Here is a 26,212-nt window from a genome sequence, read left to right as displayed (position 1 = left end):
TCTTCGTCTTGTTTCAATTACAGACCTTTGTGTTGGTTATTTCTAATTTTGTTGTTTGTTTGTGTGACTCAGGTGGAGGGGTTTCTTTCCCTCTGCTACGGTAGAAACGTTTCCGCTACATGAACTGCGAGATATTAATTGGCTGTCTACTGTTGACTTAAACCTTAAACACTCCACTCCTCACACCTTGAATTTGTGGTACCGCTATGCTAAGTATATTGCTCAAAAAAGGTCAAATTGCCATGTTTGGTTGTTTTTGTATTTTTGTCTTTAGATGGTGTTAATCATTGATATTTTCAGGCTAGTATCATAGCTTAGCTTTCCCATACTGCTTTGCAATTCACAGAAATGTCTATGTTTCACAAAAACAAATGCCTGTCCTTTCTGCATGTTCTACATATGCATTTATGATTTGATGTAACATTTTGTTTCATCTGGAAATATGTTACTTTGTTTCTCTTATTTTCATGATTATGGATTGTTGTTGTGATGTGGTTTAGATTGAGTTATGCAATTAGATATAAGTTTTCTATTAAGCTTGAGTTTTGTTTTTTGTTTTGACACTGATTTTTTGTTGTTGTTTGTTTTTCTTTTTAAATGTTTTTTATTGTTAATTTTTTTTCTCCTCCGTAATTAGCTTTTGTGTTACGTTTTTTCTTTCTCTTGTTTTTTTTTTATGTCTTCAGTCATTGGTATGATTGAACCTCCACAGTTTTCCTGGATGGAACATATAGAGGGCCGCCTCCCTGGCATGGAGGGGTTGCAGGACAACTTTTCCTACCAAACACAGTGATATTATTGCAGGGTAGAGTAGGGGACTGCCGGTAGGTTTTTTTGTATCTTGCTATATGTTTCTTTTGTTACGTCTTCCAGGATAGTGTTGTGTTATGTCTTATGACTGAGGAGGGAAATGTGTGTTGATTAATATTAAATATTATCATATTTATTTATAATATATATCATAAATCATATTTATTTATAATCAAAAGGGGGGAAATGTGATGGAAAAATTACATTAAGGTCACATCTGCTAGTCATGTTATATGAATGATTGTGAACTCTCACCAAAAGAACTATTTGGGTTACATGTAGAAGGTTGGAAGTTGTTTTCTACAGCTGCATCAGAACCAGACTGTCTCTCCCCTTGTTGTTAATTCTTTATCCTTGGTATAAAACTCATGTGTTTCTCTGCCTGGCAGAGCTTTTCATCCAGACCTGCTTCATTACTGATTGTAAAGCTCTCTGTATTGTGCACAATATATGAATAAACCTGATTGATTGATTTCACCTGAACAGTGCTTGGAAATAGAATTTTTTTTTCCACGACACTCACACTGCCGGCTCTGTATCTCCGCCGTGATGCAGGTGGGAGGTTGTTACATCAAGGTGAGGTTTTCGAAGCTACAGTAACGCCTGAGAGTAAATAGCAGCAGACATGGCAGCTGAAACCCTGCTGCCATGAACCTCTGGGTCTGAAGTCTGCTGGGACTCTTCTCTGCTGGTTTTGTGAGATGAAGCAGAGAGGAGCTGAGCTGTGCATGGTGGGCTGCTCTAAATGCAGACCTGCTGCTTGAAGATGCACTTTTTACAATGGAAATGTAACAATTATTCATTTGAACATACTTTACTCATGTCCTTATCAATGAACAGTCTGATCTCACAATAGCTTACTGGCAAACTGACTAAGTTATATATAACTTTTCTAGTCATACTTCACACACAATACCATTCACACACACTCGGTGTTTTGCTCAGGGGCTCATCCGAATGTGAGCAGAACTGGACTCAAGCCAGCAACTTCCAGTTTACAACCCAACTACTCTTCCCACCGATCCTCAGGATGATAATAATGGATTTTCATCCATTATTGGATAATAATAGATTGTAACATTTTAAAGCTGAGCTTTAAATGAACTTTAAAGAGCAGGGGAGAAGCTGATTGAGTTGTTTGCACATCACCTGTCATCAATCAATTTTGCTGCAATTCAAATCAGTTTGACTTAGATCTACGTCTAAGAAACAACGAAATAATTCTCACAAAAAGAATTAGCGTCCAACATGGCAGCTGGAGGAAGAACTCTGAAGAGGTTACAATGAGAAATCAAAGAAGCAGTCGCCTGTTTGGAAGTCTTCTTTACTCACCTGAGCAGAAAGCAGCCCAAAGTGATGAAGACTCATCATTAGAACCATGACCCGAACGACCTTCATGCTCAACACAAACTCCATCGTCACACTCATCAACCGGCTCCGGACGAACTCAGTGATCTGCAGATCAGCTCTGTGCGTCCGGCTCCTGCAGCGTTTCTCCCAAACTGCCAAACTTTGTTCTAGTGATGATGCCAAATTTCTCCTCCCTGGACTGACAGCACCTCCTCCGCCTCCACCCGCCTTGCTGTCCAAATCTTCCTGGCTGGGAGGAGAATGAAGAGGACTGAGGCGCCCACATCTGGAACACGCTCGGCTGCTTTTTTAGATTCATCATTGTCCCCTCAATTAGACGCCTAAATTAGAAGGAAAGGTCCACTGCTTGTGGTGCCTTTTAATCATCACTAGCCAAACAAAGCAGTCACAAAGCTGACTATTTCAGTTTCACTTTGCTGCTCTACTACTCTAATTACTGCAGCTATAAAACTTCACTTTAATTTTCAAATCCTGAACCTGCTGCCCAGCAGTCGAGTATATAATGGGCTGCTAATGACAGAGGAGAGACTGAATGCTCAGGCCGAAGTTACTACCCCTCAGTCAACACTCCACCCAACACCCTCACCCCAAATTGGAGATTTGTGCCAAAGTCATAAAAAAGTAGATGAACAGATTTTTTACACAAACACAAAGGGCTGCTACTGAGAAATCCTGGAAATGGCTAGAGAAAGTTAGACAGTACGGAAAAGTAGATTCACTTTTCAGGGCTCTTTTTAGTCAGAGCACCAAGGCGAGAGGTCAGAACCTACCACATCACACAGAGTCCAGTATGCTGGGCCACAGCTAAAGATGCCGACGTGAAGCAGTGCTGCACACACAGTTAAAGGAGTGTGGCTGTTAGGAACACACACAGGGATGGTAAAGACCGAAACCCTCACCATACCGTGTATGGAAAACGCGTCTCAGCTCATGAAATGTGACATTCATGGATGAATGTTAACGAGTAGGTTAAAAACATCAAAGTCTAAATCCAGTTTATTCTTAACAAATATGGACTCAAAACACTAAATAAATAACAAAAAAGTTCTACACACATATTCAGCTTAACTGTAGTTTGTGTTTTCCTAGCAGATTGTGCCATTTTACAGTAAAATCAAGTATCTGTGAGAACTTCAGTTGTTATAAAAATGCCATCTATGTAAAATATGATTCAGGGCGTGCCGTGGTGGCGTAGTGGTTAGCGAGACCCACATTTGGAGGCCTCAAGTCCTCAACGCGGCTGTCGTGGGTTCGACTCCCAGACCCAGCGACATTTACCGCATGTCTTCCCTCCTCTCCTTTCCTGTCAGCCTACTTTGTAAAAAGGGACTCTAGAGCCCACAAAAAAGACCCCCTGGAGGGGTAAAAAAAAAAAAAAGATTCAAAGGAAACTTTACTGGGTGATTTAATGCTTTGAAATTGGGCCTGTGTCTTTTTGAAAACTCCTGCTCTTCCTGAAACTGAGGAGGAACTGCGCCTTGGAGGCGGGGCTAGGTCCATCCAGGCCTTTTGCGCAGCTGTATGGTTGCCATGGAGACGAAAGGATTTCTCAAACATGCATGAAAGAGTCGAGATACTATTCCAGGTATGTTTATGATGAGAGAATAACATTATAACATGATGTAAACTTCAAACAGATCTATTTTACCTCACACTTGCCCTTTAAACAAAGCTGGGTTTCCTTCTCGCCGAGGAAACCCAGCAGATAGCAGGATTCCCTCTTCCTGAATGAGCGTGTAGTGACAGTGGACAATCACTTGCATTGTGTTGTTGTTGCCTTCGTAGTGTAGAGTCACAAGGTTGGGCTCACGGATAATATTCAACATGCCCCGAAAATAAGCCGCTCGACAACAGCATCCTAGAAATTTCACCCAGAGGACGTTACCCCTTTAAAGAACTCAGGCTGTATATCTATGACATCTGAGATGGAATTTAAAGTTCATGAATAATTGATCACGTTTAAAAGATATACCTAAAAACATTCCTACTAAAAAAGAGCGAGAAAAAGAAAATCTAATCAGGAGCTGAAGAGCAAACATAGCAAAACAAAATAACGGCCCCTGAGGCACACAGACACTCGGTGAAACAATGCAAAACTCAGGAAGCTCAGCAGCCAGAAGAGGACGGCGCCGCCATGAAACCACCAGCACCACCGCCGGCCCCATGCAACTGGAAAGGAAATAACACAACTAGTGGAGCTACAAACTGCCAAACCAAATAGAGGAAAACAGAACATGCATGTCGCAACGTAATAATTCAACAAAATATATCAAATAACTTCTTAAAAATGGGAAACAGAACCAATGTCAGCCCGAAACAGATAGCTACACAGATATTCTCAACATAAGAAAATTGGATAGGCTGCAAACACAAAATCAATCAAATAATTATAATAGTAATCAAAAGTGTCCGTTAATACACATTCCCATACTGCCACAGCAATCCCTCATACTGAGCATGTAGGGAAAGCAAGGCAGTGTGTGGAGTCTGGGAGGTTGTGGCGTTTCCCTACATTACCTTAGGCCTCCACCAGAGGGAGCACCGGAGCTCAGAAGCTGCTGTTCTCCACTAGAGGGCAGTGTCTGCAGGTCTGCTTCTGGACACATGAGGTGGCACTCGGTCCTTTTGACGCCTGAGTGTTTGTCTTTGTTGCAACTCAGAGCCCTCTGCCATTCCTCGCTTGTGTTTCATGTCTCTCAGAACTGTGTCGATTGGCCTCTCTAAATTGAATGTGTGTGTGTGTGTGTGTGTGGTTGTTTGTCTCTGCTGGAGATAAGCACCCCCCCATGCCCCCCCCACCCCCCACCCCCCCCATCACCCTGCAACTGTACTTGCCAAGCAAAAACGACCAAAACTGATCATTTCCTAATAGAAAACAAAACAAAACACGAAAGACAGAATTTATTCAAAAAGACAGTTACAGCTACTTCTGAATTTGCAACTTTATGCTTGTATCTATGAGAAGACCAGCTTAATTACCATACAGGGAGGAAATGAAATAGAAAGAAAAGAACACAAAGCCTCCATGCATGTGGGAGCAACACCTGGGTCCTGCATGCTGCAAGCCTTAAATGGACGTCATTTGCTGTCTCAGATGTATCTCACTTCTGTCGTCTTTAGGAACCAGGTTGCAGAAGGTCCCTCAAGGATTTTAAATTCTCCAATGCCGATGCCCTCAGATCCTGTGGCTCTTCTCTTTTAGTAAGCAAAGCTGAAGCAGAATCTGTTACACAGTTGATTCATAACTGTGTACACTGCATTCTGTGCCAAAACAAAACGACAAGAACCAAGAGGCGGTGGGAATCAGGGGCCAGAAAAACCTGAATGTAAGCAAGACACGATATCGCTAAAATGCAAATGTGACAGCAGAGAAGTCTGTCTGCCACGTCCGAGCTTCACTTCCCTCTGTGGGTGCTGTAGGAGAAGGGGCTCATCAGCAGAGGGAGGTTAAACTTCTGTGCTGGGTTCTGGATGGTGAACACAGTCTGAAAAAAAAATCAGAAGCACAAAGTAGAGGAACAAAAGATGAATTATGAGATCACTTAGTCAGCTCTGTACAAACAAACCTCATATTGACCTGGTTTCTAAAAGGTGTTATGTATTTTCCAGTCACATTGTGCCATTTTATAGCACAGTCATGTAACTATGCTATCTTCGGTTGTTATAAAGATGCTCTGTCTCTTTAAGAAGCTCCCGTCATTGTGATGACTGCCTTCAGCACATCATCGCAACAATGTTTGTCTATTATGCTGTCTACAACCGTCCTTAGGAGCTCAGAGGACTCACAGTTCCACCTAGTGGAACTGCTGGTGTTTGCTGATTGCTGCTGCCGCTAGTCTGAAGGAGCTGAGTGCGTAAAGCATGGAGGAGGGGCTGCTCTGTGAGGCTGGAGCTGGACTGCAGCTCCAAGGATGAGCTTTGTGTCTACAGTAGGTTCATCTGTCTGATGATGTAATTTTTAAATGTCAAATGATTGATGTTTTGATCAATTACTCCGTACTTGAGTCACCTTTATTCCAAATACTTTTTTACACTATGTGAGTAATTACTTGGTTGACTACTTTTTACTTTTACTTGAGTGAAAATATGTTGGCGTATTGCTACTCTTACTTAAGATATGTGTGGGTACTCTATCCACCTCAGCTTAGTACAGATCAAGGTTTTGGGTGGTAGTAACAAAAGTCACGATGAAGAAAAATACTGAGGCAGAAGGTAAAAAGAAAAGTGTGTAAACAAGCAGAACATGGGAGGCATAAGCAGAACTTTAGTTTCACTCTCAATCAGAGGTTTAAAAGTGGCCAAACAATCATGTTTCTGACTTTAAGAGCAAAAACAGCCGGCCTGTTGTATGACTGCTGACTGCCTATCGCTCCTGAACACACATAGACACACACACACGCCGGCAAACACCCCCACACACACACATCCAGAAGACCGGGCAAGCTTCACATGACTTCACTTCTGGTATCGTGCTCTCCAGGGTTGTTAGAATCGCCCATCTTTAGAAAAATCTTGTCTATTTTACTCCTCAATTATTATAAGTAGTAAATTCTTCTAGTCAACTGGGCAAATTTTCTCAGGCCCTCTATTAGTAAATCTGCCAAAAAAAGAGAAAGAAATAAAAACACCACTCAGCCTTAATTTTTGATTATTGTGTTGGTCTCTGTTCAAAAACAAAAAGCATTTAGGCAACAGAGACGGTTGCCACAGTTCTTCTGAGTCCTGAGATTTGTTGCTTTTGTCAGCAAGAAGTTGGTCAGATCCCCAGTCAAACACTGCGGATCTGACCTCTGACCTCTGAGTAGTTCAGGCTTTAAACAGTCTTTGAACAGTTTTCTAAGCAGACTCACAAAGTCGCAGAATCCTCAATGCTCATCAAGACAAAACACTGAAAACTCAGAACTTCTGTGATTAAAATCAATCCTGTCTGGTTTCACAACCAGCAGAGGTCAAACAGCTCCATGAGTAATTTCCTCCCAGCATGCTCTGACCTTACCATGTCCTCTTGATGAAGTTATCGGTCACATGTTGAAAGGTCAGCGTGTCATTCTCTTGGTTGTGGCAATTTATTCTACAGACAGAACTGTATGCAGGGAGTTGAATACTTATTTTCCCATTAAATATAAAAACACAAAATTTATACCACAGCAGCTCATCCAAAATGCTGCTACTACAGTAGACTGCCGACCAGAACAGAACACGGTCGTCCTGTTTGTGCCTAGATGAATTTTAGAGTCAACCCTAAAACCCTCAGCATTGAGTTAATAAGCCATCAACTCAATGCTGCCAGGCTGAGAACAAAGCAACATGATGCAACATTTAGTTTCAATACTCCTCTGCTCTGGAATCAACACCCTGAAATCAAAAGATCTGCTGACTTTTAAAAAATCTAGATTGAAATGAGGATTTTTTTTTTTTTTAGTTTAAAGCAGTTTTACAGACTTGGCCAAATTCTATTTACACTGTTTTCTTGGGTTTTTTTATTTTAAACAGCATTTTCTTTATCATTGTAAACTTGAATTTTATTGCTATTCTTTTTAAGATTTCATCTTTATTGCTGCTCTCTCAGTGGATGAAGAGCTGCTTTCAGGAGAGTTAAGTTGTGTATTTGATATTATTTTGCCATCAGGTCTTAATCCATAGTTTTGTAGCAGGATTTGGGTGTCAGCAATATGGCAAAAGTGTGAGGATGTAGATTTTGTGTGTCTGTTTCTAGTTAGTTTTGTCCCTGTGTCGTCTTTGATTCCAGCTGTCTCTCGTTTCCCTTGATTATCTCCCTGTGTATTTAATCCCACCCGTTTCCCCTGCTTGCTCCCAGATCCTAGTCATTAGTCGTGTCTCATTGTCTAGATTCTGTTCCAGAGTGTCTTAGTTTCCCCAGCTCCTTTGTTCACCTGTGCTCCCTGGATTTCTGTTCTATTGTTCATTAAAATCATCACTTTCTACTTCAACCTGGGTCCAGCCGCATCAATCCTCAGCACTGTAAACCTCGACTCATGACAAAAAGTTTTAATTCAGGCTGCCCTTTAACACAATTGTAAATAAATTGTAAATAAAATTGAATATATATATATATATATATATCTTATTTTTTGCTGAGAAATGTCTGGTTCCAAGTTTATTCTGAATTACAAGTGAGTAATATGAATCTCACTGGATCTCACCTCTACATAGGGGTAGAATGACGTCTTTCCCAGTCGCTCCCAATATAAACCAGTCTCAAAACGCAGCTTGTACATGCCGGGGACGAACGCTTCCTGACTGATCAGTCCTGGGCAGCAGCCGTCTTCATTTGTTGTCCTGAAAGATGAGATGGAAATCTCAAGTAAAATCAAGAGTAAATGGAGTAACAACGAAAAGTCTTAAATTAAACTCATTTTCAAGGAGAGATAAACACAATCAAATCCTACCCAACACCGATCATAGTCCAAATCATCAGGTTGGTGTCAAGTCGATGCAAGCTCAGGGCGATCTTGGCGCCGGGCACGCCGTCACTTGTGTTCACCACGCAAGTGGTCAGAGGGCTGGACGGTGCTCCTGCCATGTTCTGATGGAAACATGTGGCCAGGTCAGTTCTTCTTCAAACTATTGGTACATGAAGTCGAGTCTCATGTATTTGTAAAGTGCATTTCAGCAACAAGGTAGTTCAAAGTGCTTTTACATGATTAAAAACATAATAAGCAGTTATGAAAGAAGAAACAAACATTACATTTGATCAAATACCGCCATCAGTTATAATTAATCAAAGGCAACTCTGAACAAGTGGGCTTTGACTCAAAGGAAACTCAGTGTTTCAGCTATTTTTGCAGTTTTCTGTAAATTTGTTACAGATTAGAAAAGCATAAGAACTGAATGCTGCTTCTCCATGTTTGGCTCTGGTTCTGTGGATGCAGAGCAGAGCCAGAAATTTCTAACCAGGGTTAGAAATGTGGATTCTCCTTGTCAAATGTAAATGGCATCTGAACATGAGTTTGGACATTAACATCGAAAAAGCAGCAGAGTCAGATAACAACGCAACCTCAGACAAAAATCAAACAGGAGTTAAATGCATGCTCATCTTCACTAATTAATGGGACATTAGCAAACCTCTGACATAGTATTATTTCTGGACATTCCAGTGACTTATAAGGTTTAAACTACAATAAACATTTACAAATTCAAAATGTTATGGGCTGCAACAGAAGTCCTACCTGTGAGCAAACTTCCTCTCTGCAGCAGCAATTTCTTTGTGATCCCAGAAGACATCACACCATTGGTGTAATGAATTACCTCTCGCCTGCTGCTTGCAGACACAAAGCATCCATAGCAAACAGTCCTGGTGTCAAAGGTTGTCCTGAGTCTCATGAATCATTATAACCAGCCTAAAGAGTGCAGATTCCCCCCCGTCAGCAAGGCGGGATCCATTTGTCTGTTAAGACTTTTCAAATCTGCCTACTGATAAAGTCTGATGTAATTTAAGCACCACCAAGCAAATATTACAGTGTACATGATAATGACTGGTTTTCTTTTTTTTCTCTGAAGTGAAAAAAAAAAAAACATTTCACAGCCAGACTGTGAGAGTTGGGTTTTCTTTTGCAAAAGTCTTCTCATTGTAAACGTAGCATAGTTAGAAATGTCATGACTACAGTTTTGGGAACTGAAATGTTCCGGCCGAGATCTTCACCCTTTTTTGTCTGTTGTAACTCAAATTAAAAACTGCTCACACCAGAGTTAGTGTGCCTAAATAAAATAAGCAAAAATTCTTAAGAAAACATTTAAATATGTTTCATGTCTCATTGTTCCTTTTTTTTAATATCATTACTAAGGGTTTCTCTTTGCTTTGGATCATCAGTCACTTTTCCTCTCTGTGCTGCTGTTGCTCCTGTTATCATGCATTTCCACTATCAGATTTCCCAGCCTCTTGTGTTGCAGTTTGACTAAACATTTTCTAATTAAGACGGGTTTAGGCAGCAGCTGTTGGGTTCAGGCTACCGAAGACAAACGTTTGTTTTGATGACAAAACATCTCATATGTAAAAAGTGACTTTTATCAAAAAAAATTTAAATACATATTAAGTTGTTTATTTTTTTCATGGAAACTACATTTACATCTCCACAGGTACCACAGGATCCCCATTTGTGAAAATGTTGTTATTCTTCTGAGTATGTAGGCTTCATACTCTCCTAATTTCCTGGAAAACATGATGCAATTTCCCCAGTCGTATAACCATAAAATGTGCTCAGTGAGTCTTAAACCCAGAAACTGTTATGCGTCCCTGAACGCAGCTGAGAAAACATAATGAAAGAAGCCTGATTAAAAAAAAAAATGCGTGATAAGGAACTACTGGCTACTCCAAAGATATAACTTCATGATTTTTAATCTGAGAGATCAAGTGTTAATGTGATAAATATTGCTGCCATTTCTTTTTTTATTTTTTGGAATCCAGTCGGTACTTTTGTCGCAAAAAAACAAAGTACCAAACAAAATGAGACAATTTATTGTGTTTAGTCTAAAACCAGGTCAATTATGATTGGATCCAATTCAAAGTAATTCGGTTTATGTCAACATACCAGGCTGCTTTGGTACTTCTGTCTTTGCTTTTCTACTTTCTTGTTCCATTGTGATCAACCTTAGCTGCTGTTCGGTCTTTTAGCGTTGATCCTGCTTTTCTTAGTTGTTGCTTATTTATTGAGGTTATTTGATGTGTTCAGTTCTCTCAGCCTTCTGCTCTCTCCCGCAGCTCCATCCAGTTTAAGCTGCTTTACTGAGAACTGAACGTCACATGAACTGACTGGTTCATCAGAACCGAATCATCGTGTCTATTTTATCTAAGGGAGCCTTACTGCCCTCTGGTGGGTGTAGCTAAAATAACATCCAGGACATTTCCCTTTATTCAAACACTAAACTAACAAAGTTTTTAGATGTAGATCATACAATACAAAATCAATGAAAGTATTACAGTTTAAACAGTCTACAAATTGTAGTTTAGGCAAATTAATTTCTATCTTTTTTATTTTTTCATTAGGACTCTGCAGAATTCTGGAGACTCTACATCCACCTCCTAAAGCACCTGGCCGAAACATTTGAAAAATAAACAAATAAAAACAGTAAGAATTTTTATTTTTATAAAACTACAGAATTTATATCTGCATGAAGATACGAAGCTGAAGTTGATTTCCAATTCCAGCTTCCGATTCGGGAAATGGCTAATTTTTCACTATCTCAGTTTCTTTCCGCATCTTTAATCGACTTTAGTTTAAAAACTACAACTCCTAGACACTTCAAAACCTGGACTGGATTATTCTGCTCTAATAGCAGAATATGTAAAACCATGTTTTTGATTTGTGAAACTTTTATCTGATTTATAGTTTGCATAGTAAAGTTTCCATGATAAAATGACAAATTTGGTTTTCACCCTCGTCTGCTTGTGCAGCCGACCACACAGCACCCTGTGACCATTTTATTTTTACTACAAAATCAACTAAATAAAAGCAAACTAAATAAAATCCGGAGTTTCGGAGTGTGACGTCACGTGCAAAGCGTCTCCGTTTTTGCAGTGTTCTTTCTGCGTACTCCGGTAGCCAAGCAACGACATTTCGTCGTCAATACATTTGTGTCTTGGTGCAATGACAATAAGGTAAGTCTAATAAATAAATCCAAGTCGTAAGGTATTAACCTTTGATGGATCTCACTAATTCAAACTTATACTTATAAGGTCAACATCAAAGCAGATAAGTCTGCTCAATGCTGAAATAACAGTCTAAAAGATTTTTTTCCCCCCACTTTGTGTTTATTATGCAACGAAACAATTATGTTCCAGAAAAAAAAAAAAAAAAAGTCAAATTCATTATTCATGAATAAAATTAAGCAACCACTTCATTTAAGGTAAGCATCACTTGTTGCAACAAAGGCTTGAAGAAATTCAGATTTTTAATAAACCGCGCTCTGCAAAGAATGAATGTGGATGTATTTACAGAGACGAGAACTAAAGACAAAAGTGAACAAACGCACAAAGGCTCCAGACAATGAATACTGCATGACGGGAAAAAAAACTTTTGCCATCCTGATTCTCAGTCAGTCAGTCAGTGTTACTCCAACCACAAAAACAGCTGCAGCTATTGCACATCACGACTAGTGGTGTATGTTTATGGAGGTGTGCTATAAACCACTAAAAGAACAGCTAAGCGTTTCTAAGCAACCAAGTCAGGCTCTATTAAAATATATATACGCCTCGTATGATACAATAATTCACAGCATTTTCTAGACTCGTTAGTGAAACTGTTATAGAAAGGCCAAAAAAACAAACAAACAAAAAAAACCTGTTAGAATCTTAACAGATTAGAGTGCAAACAGGCCTTTTTCATAGATGAGGCACAATGCAAAAAATAAAAAGAATTAAATACAGAATAGCAACTTAAACAGGTAAAAGACATCAAGGAACATTTTGGTTATAGTTTGACAGCAAATTTCATTTTTAAGTCTACATATGAGTACTCTACCTTATCAGTTGTGGTTGGTAGAATGGTTTGTTCCAAAATTGCAAAAAAAGCTCATTTACCTGCGGATAAAATGAGCAGTAGTGATGAAAACGCAGCAACATTGGAAGCCAATGTCCGCCTCTTGGAATTGGTTTGCTCACTGCAGCCAGAAGCATCAACACAAATCCTGAGGAGGCTTTCTGATGGAGGTCCGCTTGTTGTTTGAGGAGGAGAGGAGAGGCGGGGCAGAGGGGTGGAGGGTCATTTCCAGGGTCTGCTGTTCTGAACTCTGGAGGTCTTTCTCTCGGCTGTGGAGGAACTCTGATGGCTGGAAGCCGTGGACCGGCCGCTGCTGGATGATGTGCGACTGGACAGCTGACCTGCAGGACGAAAAAAAAAAATTTTTTTAAATAAATTGAAGTTCCTTTAGTCAAAAAGTTGTTTTATGCCCTACAAATTTTACCTTTAATCTGAATTTTATAGAGAATGTGCTGCAAATGTTTTACAGCAGACAAGGCTTTTTAATGAATGAATAGATGCATACGTTCATTTTTATCTAACCATTATAGATAGGGATGCATCAATAAATCATTTAGACAAGAAATTGGTCCCAATTTCTGTAATTTTGGGAGATTGGTTTGATCTTATACACTGATCTTATCTACACATAGTCACCATCCTAAAATAATGGCTTAAGTCATTTTATGCCAAAAGCGATTTTGGCAAAACAAACAAACAAAAAAAACATACACTTTTGGTAAAAATGACTTAGACCATTTGTTTTAGGAAGTTGATAATATGCAAAGGCTGCATTCATCAACATTTTAGCCAAAAAAAAATAAAAAATTAATCGGCATCAGCTAAAATTGGAATGGGTGCACACCTAATTAGTGGGTCAAAAACTTTAAATAAACTGAAACTCTGCATAAGAAATTATTTTTATACTAGAGACCTTAAGTAAGTCTTTCTAAATGCTTTCCACCGACTCTCACATTTCTAAGTTTACCTTCAGTTTCTTTATTATAGATTGTTTTAGTTTCTGACTGGTTTCGGTCTTACTGGTTGAGTAATTGGAGATGATCAGCTCCTCCATCTGCTCCTGGATCTTATCCAGCTCGTCCAACGTAAACCTCCAGCGTTTCTCGGCATCCTGCGCCGACGGCCGGGCCACAGACGATTTCCTCGCCTTGGAGGGTTTGGAAGTGGACAAGTACGACTCTGGAAAGGAGCCGGTTGTCATTCCACTCGGAAACTTCTGGGCGATTACCTTGAGACCTTGGAGAAGAGGAAAGAGAAAAGCATTGGCCCCTTGAACATGAACATTTCTCAACTACAATATTGGTTTAGGATCGGGGGGAATCCAATAATTAGATGAAAGAGGTGCAATCTGAGAAATGGAATGGAAAAAAAAAAAACTTTAAGGAAATGCCTGCTCATGAATCGCTTAAATGCTGCATGTTTATGAAAACAGGAACTTGAGAAGCAGCTGCTGGTTATTGGTCATATTACGCACAGTCAAGCTAACGAACATTGTGTTTTATCGCATAAAAGATGATGCAGACATAACTCCTTTTTTTTGGCTTGGTAATTATTCATAATTAGGTTTAACTCACTAGTGTCAGGCAGCCTGACACTGATAGCAGGATCTCACATGAACAGCCACCACATGTCTGAACCAAGTCTTTACAAAAGACTTTTATTTACTAAGAGACTAAATGTGCGTCTGTTTGGTTGGGAAAACTGCACGATCATTTCCTGAAGAGATGCTTTTGCAAACTCACTGTTCAGTGTGTAAAAAAAAAATTACAGAATGTTTATCGTGTAACTGGACATGCAGTTAGAAAAAAGAATTACTTGATAAACTGCTAAAGATGTGTGAGAGAAAAGAAAAGTGTGTGTGTGTGTCTTTGCATTGATACATTGTAAGGGCTATTTTCCTAACACTTCCCACCAGCTCCTTGTGGGACGTAACAATTGGTATTTTGGGGTTAGCAGTTAGGTTTTGGACTAAGGTGAGTGGATTAGGTTAGGCTTAGGGGCTATAGAAATAAAAAAAAAAGAATGAAAATCAAAGTCCTTATGGAAAAAGTACAAAGAAATGTGTGTAAAGTGTAGCCGCCTGACAGACTCCCAGAAAAGAACCGTCATTACTGAAACTGATTCAAAAGTTGCTTTTATAACTTGGAAAGTTCTAGTTCCACTGGGAAACTATTTCACTTACAACAAGACATTTTTCTCTATATTATAAGTGAAATGATCTGCCAGTGGAACTAGAACCTTTTCATCAATATTTTGGAATTATTGAGTTCAAACAAGCTTCTACTGTACATCTTGCTGAAAAGTTACTTGTAAGTTAGCTTAGTCACCTCTCCAGCGTGGTAGGGCATTTACACAACTAGACCACAAATACTTGGTAAGATTTTGCAGTGTACCAGGAATTCTGAGGCTACGTTTGGTTTTGTGGAAGATAAAAAGATTGCCAGCTCTTACCCCCACAGAGCATGAAGAGATTTTCAAAGCCCCGCTCACACATGGTGGTAGCCGCCAGGCTGGCTATTCTCTCGTCATCATCGTAGACGACGATGATTTTCCCCACAGCATTTTTCTACAAACTCTGTTAAGGTGTCAAGTGGAAATGCATCATAACATAAAGAAGAAAATAAAAAATAAATATGCATGTCTGTTTTTTTTAGGATACATATTCCAGCACTTCCTTGGTGTAGGGATTCATAGTTCGAGACAGCATGGCGATGGGGAAACTGTGAGCTGTAGGAAAGGCAGAGGATCAGAAATAGAAAAAGGTTTTACTGAACAGAGAGGATGTTTCCACCACCCACCGCTGATGATGTGGCAGCGGTCATACTGGTCGCGGTCGCGTACGTCCAGCAGCAGGTAGGGGCAGTCCAGGTAGGGCGTGTCGGCAGAGGAGGGGCTTGACACGGACTCTGCCGTCTTCTGATTGGCCCCTTCCACGTTCAGCTCTCCAACGCCGCTGATGACGCTGAGAGGAAACAACCCAGGCAAAAGCTTTTCAGGCTTTTCAGGTTCAGACCAGAGAGTGTCCCAGACATGAATCCAGATAGAAATGTCGGTCAGGTACTTTCCAGGTTATATGACAGAAATTCAGCTACATTTTCCTTCCACTTCTCCATTTTGATGAGCTTTATGTCAGTCAATCACAGAAAATCCCAATAAAACACATTGATGGTTGTGGTTATAATATGATAAAAAGGTGGAAAATTTGAAGTAAAAAAACCCAAAAAGAGCTGTCCCAATAACAAATTTTGAAGGCCCATAGATTGTCCCAAAGCATATTGCAAAAAACAATAATATTGTTATTTTGAGATGATTTCCCAATGGCATAACAATGTCAGGACATTCTCAAAGATCAATACATTTTAAATTCTAATGAACATTTAACAACAGAACTAGAATTAATTTTAAATATCCACAATAAACAAACAGCAGAAACAACAAATAACATGAATTAGAAATTTTCTTTCAACATAATTGTCCTTAAAAGATGGTTTCTAGTTGAGACCAAAGCACACCACTGAAGACCTTTGTCGTCAGGTCTTTGGTAGAAAGAGAGAGAAAAGAGGAAATTATGCAAATGGAAAATTATTGCGCTTGTTTTAAATAATAATGCAATTAATTTATTTATTGCGACAGACCTAAAAAACAGTTGCATAAAACCCAAAGAAAAGCTTTGATCTTCCACATCTGCATCATTGCTTACAGATTAGTATTTACAAGAAATTTTACACTGTGTTCCAAATTATTATGCAAATTGGATTTAAGTGTCATAAAGATAACATTTTTTGTTGTGCTATTAAATGTATTGATGGTATTGTGTGTCAGGGCTCTTTGAATCACTATCATTAATTTCAGAGAGCTGGTTGATTAGTTTGTCTGCTGAGCTCTATTAAAGGAAATCTACTTAAGAAGGATGTTCCACTTTATTAAGCAGGCCACAGGTTTCAAGCAATATGGGAAAGAGAAAAGATCTCTGCTGATGAAAATCATCAGGTAGTGTAGTGTCGTATGACAAGGTATGAAAACATTAGATATTTAACAAAAACTGAAGCGTTATCATACTGTGAAGAGATTTGTGGCTGATTCAGAACAAAGATGGGTTTGTACAGATAAAGGCAGAATGAGGAAGGTTTCTGTTAGACAAATTCATCGGATTAAGAGAGCAGCTGTTAAAATGCCCTTACAAAGCAGCAAACAGTTATTTGAAGCTGCTGGAGCCTCTGGAACCTCAAGGTGGAGGATCCTCCAGAGGCTTGCAGTGCATGAAGCTACTACTGGGCCCCTAACCAGAGCTCACATGCAGAAACAGTCACAGTGGGCCCAGCCGTACATGAAGATTCATTTTCAAACAGACTTGTTCACTGATGACTGCTGTGCAACCCTGGATGGTCCAGATGGACACAGTAGTGGATTGGTGGTGGATGGACATCACATCACAACACGGCTGTGACGTCAGTAAGGAGGTGGTGGAGTCATGCTTTGGGCTGAAATCATGGAGAGAGAGAGAGAGAGAGCTGGTCGGCCCCTTCAGAGTCCATGAAAGTGTGAAAATGACCTCAGCAAAGTAGATGGACTTTCTGACTGATCACTTTCTGTCATGGTTCAAAAAGAAGAGCCGAACCTTCATCTTCATCTTCATCATGACAATGCACCATCTCATGCTGCAAGGAATACCACTGTGTCATTGGCTGCTATGGGCATGAAAGGGGAGAAACTCGTGGTGTGGTCACCATCCTCCTCTGACCTCTGACCTCAACCCTATTGAGAACCTTTGGAGTTTCCTCAAGCAGAAGGTCAGGGGGTGGATTGCAGTTCATATCAAACCAGCAGCTCTGGGAAGGTTTTCTGACATCCTGCAAAGAAACTCAAGCGGAAACTTTCCACAAACTCACAAGTTCAATGGATCAAGAATTGTGCTGTGATATCAAAGAAGGTTCTATGTTAACATGTAACTCGGCCTGTTAAGATGTTTTTGATTGAAATAGCTTTTGATTTTAGTACATGTGACCATTTAATGCTGCACATTCAAAGAATGACAGTTTGCAGTTCTTTATAATCCATAAAATGTTTAGAAAATCTGCTGTGCATAATAATTTTGTGCATTTTGAGTTTTTTATTTTTGAAAAAAATACTGTTCTCATGGGGAGCTTTGTTCAGTAAAATTTGATTTATACTGTAATAGTTCATGACTTGAAAATTATACTGACCATCATTTGCTTTGACCATTTAGAAAAATCTCACTTGCATAATAATTTGGAACACGGTGCAATGATAGAATTTGCTTCCCATATAAATTCTAGCCAGCAGAGGGCACTGTTTAGAGAGTTCACGCAGGTGTTATTGTACCTTTTGAAACTTTATTGTAGAAGTGAGTCATAGGATGAAACAGAAGATCACCCCGCCTCCCTCTTTATGCATGTTTACCCCTTAACGGCTCTACTTCCCGTCTCCATCTGTTCTCCCCACAAGGTGACGCTGACCTGACAGCTCTATCATTACAACGGCCCCGTCTGTCACCCTCTCAGGTGTCAGATAGAGTTACTCACCTGGGACACAGTTTCTAGCTGAATGGGGTAGAGATACAGGTGAGGAAGCTTTTGAGAAAGGTTTATGTCTGTCTACTGGGGAATTTTGTTGTTAGAAAGAGAGCTGCACGAAAGCTACAAACTTATGATGGCTTAAACTGGGGTTGACCCTAACAGGTCAACCTCAATCACACAGGGGAGGCTGTGTGACACTGAATATTTGGGTTTTATGACAATGTTTGCCCAATGTTTGGTACTAGTAGGACTTTTAATCATCTTTTCCAAAATGTAGCCAAACCTAAAAGATATGTTTATTAAATGTATATTCCAGCCACATGGTATAATTTTCTATCCCAATAACGTAACTGTGTTACCTAATAAAATTAAAGTTATAAAATGCTGTATATATCAATTATTACATAAAATAAATTTTACTTTGTAATTTACCACCTTAAAATTGGGTCTCTGTCTCTTTAAAAACTGCTGCTTTTTCTGGAACTCCAAAACTCCACCCTCAGGAAGTCATTACAACATGGCTCCTGTATTAACCCTTTAACAAAGTTTTTATCATCATTTCACTGAGAAGTAACTCCTATAATGAGGTCACTAGATGCACAGCTCCACCAAGTGTTTGCTAATTGCTGCTGGCTAGTCTGAAGGAGCTGAATGGGGGAGCAGCAGGGCAGAGCTGCTCTGTGAGGAGGAAGTTTGGAAAACTGCAGCTCAGAGGAGGAGCTTCGTTGTCGAAGGTGGAGCTACGCCCACCTAGGAGTTTTGCACAGCTGAATGGTTGCCACGGGAGATCAAAGGATTTCTAAATCCTTCGATTTAGAAATCAAAGGATTTAGGATTCTTTTAAACATGCATAAAAGAATCAGGGCAAGACTCCAGTTATATTTTTGATGAGGCAATAACTTTATAACATGATGTAAAGCTAAAAAAGGTCAATTTTACATAATTCTATAAGATCGAACCAACAACTTAACACCTGCTCATCAATTCACTGGCTGCAGTGGTGAAAAGTCTATTAACAATGTTAAGTGTATAGAGAGCAGGCTAGAGCTGAAACGATTAATTGTAATTAACTGAGTATTTTTTTATATAAGAGTCAACTAATTTAGTAATCAATTATTCTCTAACTGCAGTATGCAGACTCGAAAAAGTCCATCTGCTGAAAGAACAACACCTACTGAGCAGTATTTAAGCATCCTCTATTAGCGACGGTACAGTGCTAACCTGTGGGTCTGCCGTGGCTCGACCAATCACAGCAGGGTTTGGTAAAGTTCGGAGCAACCCCATAGGCTGCTCATTACCTGAGGAGTGTTGACCTGGCAGTGTGGCAGCCATCCCTGCGGTCTCCTGCGTCGTGTTGTTGCGACAGAGGCAGCTCCAGCGACAAGCCGTTGACCCGCTCAGACTCACACTCCAGGTCTGCCTCAGAGATGACTGACAGACCGTCTGCAAGGCAGTTTGAGACATCATGGCACTAACTTAGGGGTGGCCGATGTCTACTATCTTTTGGTACTACTGTGATAACAATAAAAATTATTTTTCAAGGGCCGTTTACTACTTCTTTTTTAGGGGGCTGTGACCGCATGGAAAAGCCTTCACAGCACCACAAACAAGAACTGTTCTAGAAAAATGTTTCCATTTGAAACAGGCTTCTTCATGACACTGTTTAGTTAAAAAGTAGTGTGATTTATATCACTACACTATAACTGTACTTCATCAGATTTTCAAGTTTACTGAAATTTACTAACACTCTTATGGATAATAGTGCCAGTTTTGTTTTGTTTCTTTAAGTTATTCGTTGAAATTTATCGAGACAATGATAAATTATAATTTGCATCGTGATAAGAAAATTTTCACAATAAGTGATAAATGATACAATTAAATGCTCATCCCTACGCAGGTAGCTTAAACCGTTACCTTGTTGGGTGTTGATTGATTCATCATTGACCTCGCTTTGATCCCCGTCTGAAACAGAAGCCACCTGAAGTACCTAGGTGGAAAACACACACAAGCCCACACACACACAAGCCCACACACACACAGATAAACTAGATCATACCCTATGAGGAAATAATAATATACAGCCATCAGTCTGGAGATCATCAATCAACTGATCTGATCGATTATTAAGGTCCAAAAATAAATAATAATAATAAAAAAATTCAATCCTATCTATAAATAAATAAATAAAAAAACAGTCTTTGCTGGGTCTGTGTGCCAGCTGTTGTTGCACTGATACTCACCAGCTGAGCAAAGGTCGTCACCTTTAACCTCTTGAAGATTTCGCCTTTTCGATACCTGTAGTCTTAAATAGAAGAGGACAAAGAAACATAATAAAAAAAATTTTGTCTAATAAATTATAAAGCTTTAGTAGCTCAACTTTAAAGTAAACATAAAAAAGAAAACAAATAAAAAATCATGTGTTTGTTTCTTACTTTTTCTCATCTCCTCCAGTCTTTCCATGTACTTTGTTTTGCTCGATCCTACAGATGACCACAGCACAATGGAGAGAATAAAGAAAGAAAACCATCAACGTTCCTGAGAGGAGGAGCAACAAAAATGCAGTTGCTTTACAAAGAAGCCTCTCTTTCAATTCTAGGGTTTGATATGGAAGGCCATTCAGGCCATGAAAGAAAAAATAAGTCATAATTGCAAGAATAAAAGTCACAATCAAATTTCAATGTCTTAAATATCTCATACAAAGCCATAATTTTGAGGAAGAAATAATTATGAAATTCCAAAACAAAATAACAGAAACTCATTATTATGAAATTGAACATCATAATTATGAAATTCAATATAAGGATTTTGAGAGAGAAAGTCATAATTAGAAGATTCAGCATCATTACATAATTATGGTGATAATTATGTGATGATGCATTTCTGCTGGAAATTATTTCAAATTTGAATCACTTTTAATTATTTATTTCTGAAATAAGTCTAAATTATGACTTGTTTAAATATGCAATATAAAGCACACCATAAGAAATTTAATTAATTAATTATTATGATCATTTATTCTTGTTAACATGACTTTAAAGCTCTTAATTTTGACTTCCTGTTAGACTTTTATTTTTTCCTTCGTGAGAGAAACCTGATTCCATAGTTTCATATATCAGGAAATGATGACAATGATCTGGCCTTTATCGGGCTCACGATCTCTTTTCAATTTAACAATAAGAGCAAGAACCACACCACAAATTTGTGACACTTCTTTTAATCAAAGAAAACGAAGACAAAGTCTAAAGCTGGACGGAAAGTTAAATTAAGTACATCCTCGGTTCCATATAAGTGGCAAAGTAGCAGAAAGGCATAAGAAATACATGAGATTTACTGATCCTCAATGTGTGTGACAATCCCTATGAAAGCAGAAGGTCTGGAGAAAGCAGGTGTGTTAACACAAAGTCCAGGGAAGAACATGCAGGCAGATTCACTGCTGGGTCAGAAGGTGCAGTGCTCAAAATATAGCAAAAAAGGACAAGCGCTCGATGTCAAAAGTATAGAGAAGCAGATGAAAGACAATCTGCCTAGAAACTGAATCCTGACCAGAACTGCTCTTCTTACAAAGCCAATGATTCGATGCACATCACCATATTCACAACATGACGCCTAAAAAGAATAGAATCAGGGGTTCACGGCGGCCCAGTCAAAGTAAAGGACTAATATTTATATCTGCAAACCGCAAAGACAGAAAAATCCCACAATTCTGCCAGAACACTGAACACCATCTAGTTAGTGTTGCTGCACTGCAGATTTATCATTTTGTTTGTTGTGTTCACAAATAAAATATAACACGGATATGTTGTGTTAAAGTTGGAGTACAATAATTCAAAGTATCCTATAAATACATTTTTTATGTTGCCATTATTCATTGAACCCTAAATGTGAGAGCGAATTTTATTTTTTACCACAACATATCATTCTGCTTCTGAAATGGTTAACATACCTGTGTCCAGCCTGGTTTTGACATGGGCATACTTTTCATTTCTGGGTATCCTTTTCTTCATGTACTGTGTAAAGGAGAGAAGCGAGCAGTTTAATGCTTTATATTAGCGACAAAACATGAAATCAGAGCCTTTTGGGGGGAAACCCCAGCTGCCTGTTAAATATGATCAAGCTAACGGTGGGCTACCGTTGATATGGAAACAACCTAGCTAACTTGTTAGCATGCTTGCTTCGCTACGTTATGTTTTTTCCAGTTCGCCGCTATGGTTGCAGCGTGGGAGAGAGATTTAACTAAGCTTGTTTGTTTGATAAGAAAACACAAGTAACCTTGTATTTTCTGACTTTACCTCGTTTTTGCCGATGCCCCGAGTCAGCGACATATTTTCAAATCGAAATACTAAACAGCAGCTTCCACCTTCAGTAAAGCCAACGTTGATTCGCTGCAAATCTTTCAGAAGCCAATCACAGCATCTCTTTCTCCGCGGAGCATTCTGACCAGTTGCTAAGCAGCGACAGACTCTCTACCTTTATGACGTGCGGCATTTAGGTCCCCTCGGTCTGTAAGGTTCATAGTTTTTAATCATAATTGTACACATAATATTTACACACAATTAATATTTTCATAACTATTTAATTAACTTTGTAACTTGGTACCATGATAAAATCAATAAAAATATGATCATAACATTATGTATCTCTCTTATTTCAACCAAGGAACACGAAGCATTAGGAGGATAGGGAGCCTTTTTTTCTCTGTTAGAAAACTCATTTTTGAATGTATATGTTTAATGAAAATATACACGTGCGTGTATTCCAAAAAAGTATTAAATACATCTTTTGATATATCTTTATATGTCTTTCGACACTCTATAACTATTTGAAGAATCTAAATTAATGAGTTGGAGCAACATTTAATTTCCCTTTGGGATTAATAAAATATATTTGAAGTGAATTGGGGGGTTTTCATCGAAAGAACCTAATAAACAGTGCTAAAAATATTAGTACAATTAAGTGACAATACAAGAGCTGTCATAGTAGTTTTAAGTAAAACTAATGACTTCAGTTTTGTGCAATTAAACGTTTTGATCGGGCACGGAAACTTCCCACTTTCAAACAGATTCTGCGAACGAATCTTTTCAACTAACTCGACATAAAGCAGCCCGGTGCCAGGCACTAATTTTGGATTTAAATCTATGATTCGAGAGGGAAAGCAAGAATTTTGTAGCACATGACAATTCTTTGCACTCTAAATTGATCAGTGCGGAGATTCCTTGACTCGTCATTGAAAGCATCACGTTCCTCCTTCTCTGGGCTCGACCTGTCAGGTCTGACGCGGTCACTGTGGGCGCTGCGTTGACAGTCATGGAGGAGCGGTGCAGCGGGTCTGTTCAAATCGCCAGATAACGCCAGTTCGCTCTGCTGTTGTCTAAAATGGGATCTGTTCTGGTGAGTGGCCCTGTTTTGGGCGTGTTTTTGTCGGGTTAGCGAGCAGTTGGCGCAGACACGGAGAACTCTCGCCGGTGGCGGGCAGGGAAATCGTCTTAGCTCTGTCAGCGCTAAGACGATTTCCAGAAAGGAGAAAGATGTCACAAACATCTTTATAAGTCCACGGAACTCCGCTTTTACTTTCTAGTGCACGAGAATCACTTTAATGGGACCGATGTGAAAGCCTCCACTATGTATTCAAATAGAAACAAACACCATGTTATGAATTAAAAATAGTGTTAACACAAGAAGGCTGAACAGCACAGGTGGGAAGTAAAGCAAACTATAATTGGTTTATATTTGGCCTGACGGTTTAACTATGAGCTGCAGATATTTGATCGATCCTTGAATAACTCCTTCTCTACATATTTGAGATCTACACACAGAACTGTCAGGTGTTCAGAATAGGTTAATGTTAAGAATGCCAATCACAGAGTATGATGCCGCCACCGCCATGCTTCAGTGAGGGCAGGGTGTTTACACTTTGGTGCTTCTGATGCGCCAAACATATTTTGGAATTGTGAGCTAGAAGTTTAAGTCCGTAACACGTTTTTAAACAAAGTTTTGGGAGATATCAGCCAGGTCTGGACTCAGTATTGGTTTAAAGTTGTGAATATTTACCCAATCAGATTATTGCTGTTTTAGAATTAAGATTTTTGTTTGTTTTTCTGTTGAATTATTCAGTGAAAATCTGGGCCAAAGTACATTTTCTATGTTGTCATTTTTTAAGTCCCCGAAACTTGATTTTGAACACCGGTGTGTACACTTTTGAGTGAAACGGTTCAACACTGAACCGGGGAAATGCGAATTTTAATAAAGAAAGGGAAAAAAAAGTCAGAATTTGATATTTCTGCCCCTGGTCTTTGTCTTCACAGGATGATCCGTCTCTAGAGAGACACTTCAGGGGACATAAAGATGTTGTTACCTGTGCAGACTTCAATCCAAACCAAAACCAGCTGGGTAAAAGCTAGTACTAATAGACTTGCAAACCATTACATGCTTTACTGTATTCAAGTTTAATTCATTTTTTTAAATCTCTCTCTATAGCCTGGTTGATGTAAAATAACTTACCACAGTATATCATGGCTAATGACCACTCAAGTGGTATTCAATGAATCTAATTAAATTATATTCAAGCACTATTCAATAGTATTTTACATAAGGGTTGTCCACAGTGTGGCCCGGGGGCCATTTGTGTCCCTAGGAATGATTTTGTGTGGCCCTCAACCACAGTTCAAGAATGGCATAAATTTGATTTGGGAGCTCCGATGGCTTATGGAGACACAAAAATGTTAAGGTGCAGTTTTAAGGATGGGAGACTTTTCAAAAAAAGATAGACGAATTTAAAAATTCCTAAAATATGAAATGTAAATAGTTATTATCAATCACATTTTTCCTTTTAATGTAATTTGACAATAAATAGGACCACAAACAGACTTGGGCACTCCCATTTATTAAACATGGCTAAATGAAGTAATGGTGAGAAAGTGCCTTTTCATTTTCCTGACGACTTACATTTTCTACAGAAATCAGACTGCTTTGTTTTGTTAAAATATAGTGTTTTTAGTGTATTGTTGAGAAGGTGAAAAGAAAAAATATGGTTTCTGCAATGTTGTTTTTACTTTCAGCTTGACATTTTCATCCCCCATGACGAATAGTCTGGACACCACAGCTCTATGTAGCAAACTGTCCCTGGTTTACCACATTCTGAAATTCTTTAACGCATCTTCATGTGTGGAATGGACCGATGGAGTCGTTTAAATGAAAAAATCAAAACATTAAACACTCCCCCACTCACCTCCTTCAGTCTAGCCAGCAATGTATTTTAAAGTCATATTTTACATATATATAGTATTTTTATAACTGAAGGTAACATAGTTATTTGATTGTGCTACAATGTAGCACTATAAGCCTGGAAAATACTTAGTACTGCCCCTTTAATTAACTGATCATCAGTTAGTTTGGTCACCAGTATAAATTGAGTTTTTCTACATTTCCCACATAGTTCTGGATATTCTGGAAAAGTATGAAATTTGCTTTTATCAGTTTGCAGGTCTAAAGTGGCCACCTGTGGTGGTCTGTGGTTAATTTCTTTTGTCAGCTTTGTCTTATATTTTTAAAGCATTTTTTTAAGTTAATTTCCCCAGCTTAAAAAAAGGTTCAGGGTTAATTTTCCATGAAATCTCAGAACATATCCAGGTTATAATGCTGACTGTTTTCTTCAAAGCTGTGTATATGTATGCGAGTATTTTCCTGATTACGTTTTCTGTCGTTCTTCCTCTAGCTACAGGCTCAGTGGATAGAACCCTGATGATATGGAACCTGGCCCCGAAGGCGAGGGCCTTTCGTTTTGTCGGGCACCAGGACACCGTCACGGGGCTGCAGTTCTCCCCGTCCGGGCGTCTGCTGGCTTCTTCGTCCAAAGACAGAACGGTTCGATTGTGGACACTTTCCTTGTAAGCCAGAAAGCTGACGATTTTATCTGCACAGTTTGTTTCTCACATTTAGAATGGGGGATCTAAAGTCTTGGTACTTGGTATTCAATTTGGACTTTAAAGCAGATTTGACTTG

General features: G+C 39.1%; 4 protein-coding genes across 8 annotated transcripts in view; 1 reads left to right on the top strand and 3 right to left on the bottom strand.

Moving 5' to 3' along the window:
• Positions 1–4,787, bottom strand: part of LOC102235352 (fibulin-7-like) — a 30,138-nt gene extending 25,351 nt beyond the window's left edge. Inside the window, exons 1-2 of the mRNA XM_005811856.3 lie at positions 4,699–4,787; positions 2,143–2,410 (exon numbers count right to left, since the gene is read on the bottom strand). Coding sequence (XP_005811913.3) covers positions 2,143–2,410; positions 4,699–4,787 — 357 coding nt within the window. The remainder of the gene's footprint in view (positions 1–2,142; positions 2,411–4,698) is intronic.
• A 280-nt stretch (positions 4,788–5,067) lies between these two features.
• On the bottom strand, positions 5,068–12,829 carry LOC102233793 (5-hydroxyisourate hydrolase-like). Of its 3 annotated transcripts, none has more exons than XM_023342829.1 (4): positions 12,719–12,829; positions 8,592–8,728; positions 8,346–8,481; positions 5,068–5,666 (listed from the first exon to the last, which is right to left on the bottom strand). In XM_023342829.1, exons 1-4 carry the CDS (start codon positions 12,812–12,814, stop codon positions 5,577–5,579), a joined length of 459 nt encoding a protein of 152 aa, XP_023198597.1. In that variant the 5' UTR covers positions 12,815–12,829; the 3' UTR covers positions 5,068–5,576. The 3 variants fall into 3 exon arrangements, with proteins under 3 accessions (XP_023198597.1, XP_023198604.1, XP_005811907.1); XM_023342836.1 differs by lacking the exon at positions 12,719–12,829 and adding an exon at positions 9,372–11,894 and having other exon boundaries at positions 8,592–8,766; XM_005811850.2 differs by lacking the exon at positions 12,719–12,829 and adding an exon at positions 9,372–11,893.
• A 48-nt stretch (positions 12,830–12,877) lies between these two features.
• On the bottom strand, positions 12,878–22,598 carry cep41 (centrosomal protein 41). Of its 2 annotated transcripts, none has more exons than XM_014473632.2 (11): positions 22,504–22,598; positions 22,158–22,221; positions 20,647–20,694; positions 20,455–20,516; positions 20,129–20,201; positions 19,513–19,657; positions 15,476–15,639; positions 15,337–15,404; positions 15,129–15,243; positions 13,698–13,913; positions 12,878–13,018 (listed from the first exon to the last, which is right to left on the bottom strand). In XM_014473632.2, the coding sequence occupies exons 1-11, from the start codon at positions 22,534–22,536 to the stop codon at positions 12,900–12,902; spliced, it is 1,107 nt and encodes a 368-aa protein (XP_014329118.1). In that variant the 5' UTR covers positions 22,537–22,598; the 3' UTR covers positions 12,878–12,899. The 2 variants fall into 2 exon arrangements, with proteins under 2 accessions (XP_014329118.1, XP_023198590.1); XM_023342822.1 differs by having other exon boundaries at positions 20,129–20,192.
• A 907-nt stretch (positions 22,599–23,505) lies between these two features.
• poc1b (POC1 centriolar protein B) overlaps positions 23,506–26,212 on the top strand; it is a 41,841-nt gene continuing 39,134 nt past the window's right edge. The window contains exons 1-3 of one of the 2 annotated variants that reach the window (XM_005811854.2): positions 23,506–23,602; positions 24,517–24,601; positions 25,926–26,097. In XM_005811854.2, coding sequence (XP_005811911.1) covers positions 23,588–23,602; positions 24,517–24,601; positions 25,926–26,097 — 272 coding nt within the window. In that variant the 5' untranslated portion in view covers positions 23,506–23,587. The remainder of the gene's footprint in view (positions 23,603–24,516; positions 24,602–25,925; positions 26,098–26,212) is intronic. The other variant, XM_023344999.1, reaches the window with a different exon arrangement.

The sequence above is a fragment of the Xiphophorus maculatus genome, chromosome 2 (genome assembly GCF_002775205.1).
Source record: "Xiphophorus maculatus strain JP 163 A chromosome 2, X_maculatus-5.0-male, whole genome shotgun sequence".
NCBI lineage: Eukaryota > Metazoa > Chordata > Actinopteri > Cyprinodontiformes > Poeciliidae > Xiphophorus > Xiphophorus maculatus.
Note: the sequence above shows the minus strand (reverse complement) of the source record. Positions and strands in the feature narration are given on the sequence as shown.

Excerpts from the sequence above, each read along its gene's own strand:
- cep41 (XM_014473632.2), bottom strand. The coding sequence starts at position 22,536 with ATGTCGCTGACTCGGGGCATCGGCAAAAACGAG. Across the intron at positions 20,695-22,157 it reads CAAAACCAGGCTGGACACAG|GATCGAGCAAAACAAAGTAC; the intron begins GTATGTTAACCA and ends GGTCATCTGTAG. Across the intron at positions 20,202-20,454 it reads TGACGACCTTTGCTCAGCTG|GTACTTCAGGTGGCTTCTGT; the intron begins GTGAGTATCAGT and ends TTTTCCACCTAG.
- LOC102233793 (XM_023342829.1), bottom strand. The coding sequence starts at position 12,814 with ATGCTTCTGGCTGCAGTGAGCAAACCAATTCCAAGAGGCGGACATTGG. Across the intron at positions 8,482-8,591 it reads TGGACTATGATCGGTGTTGG|GACAACAAATGAAGACGGCT; the intron begins GTAGGATTTGAT and ends CTCATCTTTCAG. Across the intron at positions 5,667-8,345 it reads CATTCTACCCCTATGTAGAG|ACTGTGTTCACCATCCAGAA; the intron begins GTGAGATCCAGT and ends TTTTTTTTTCAG.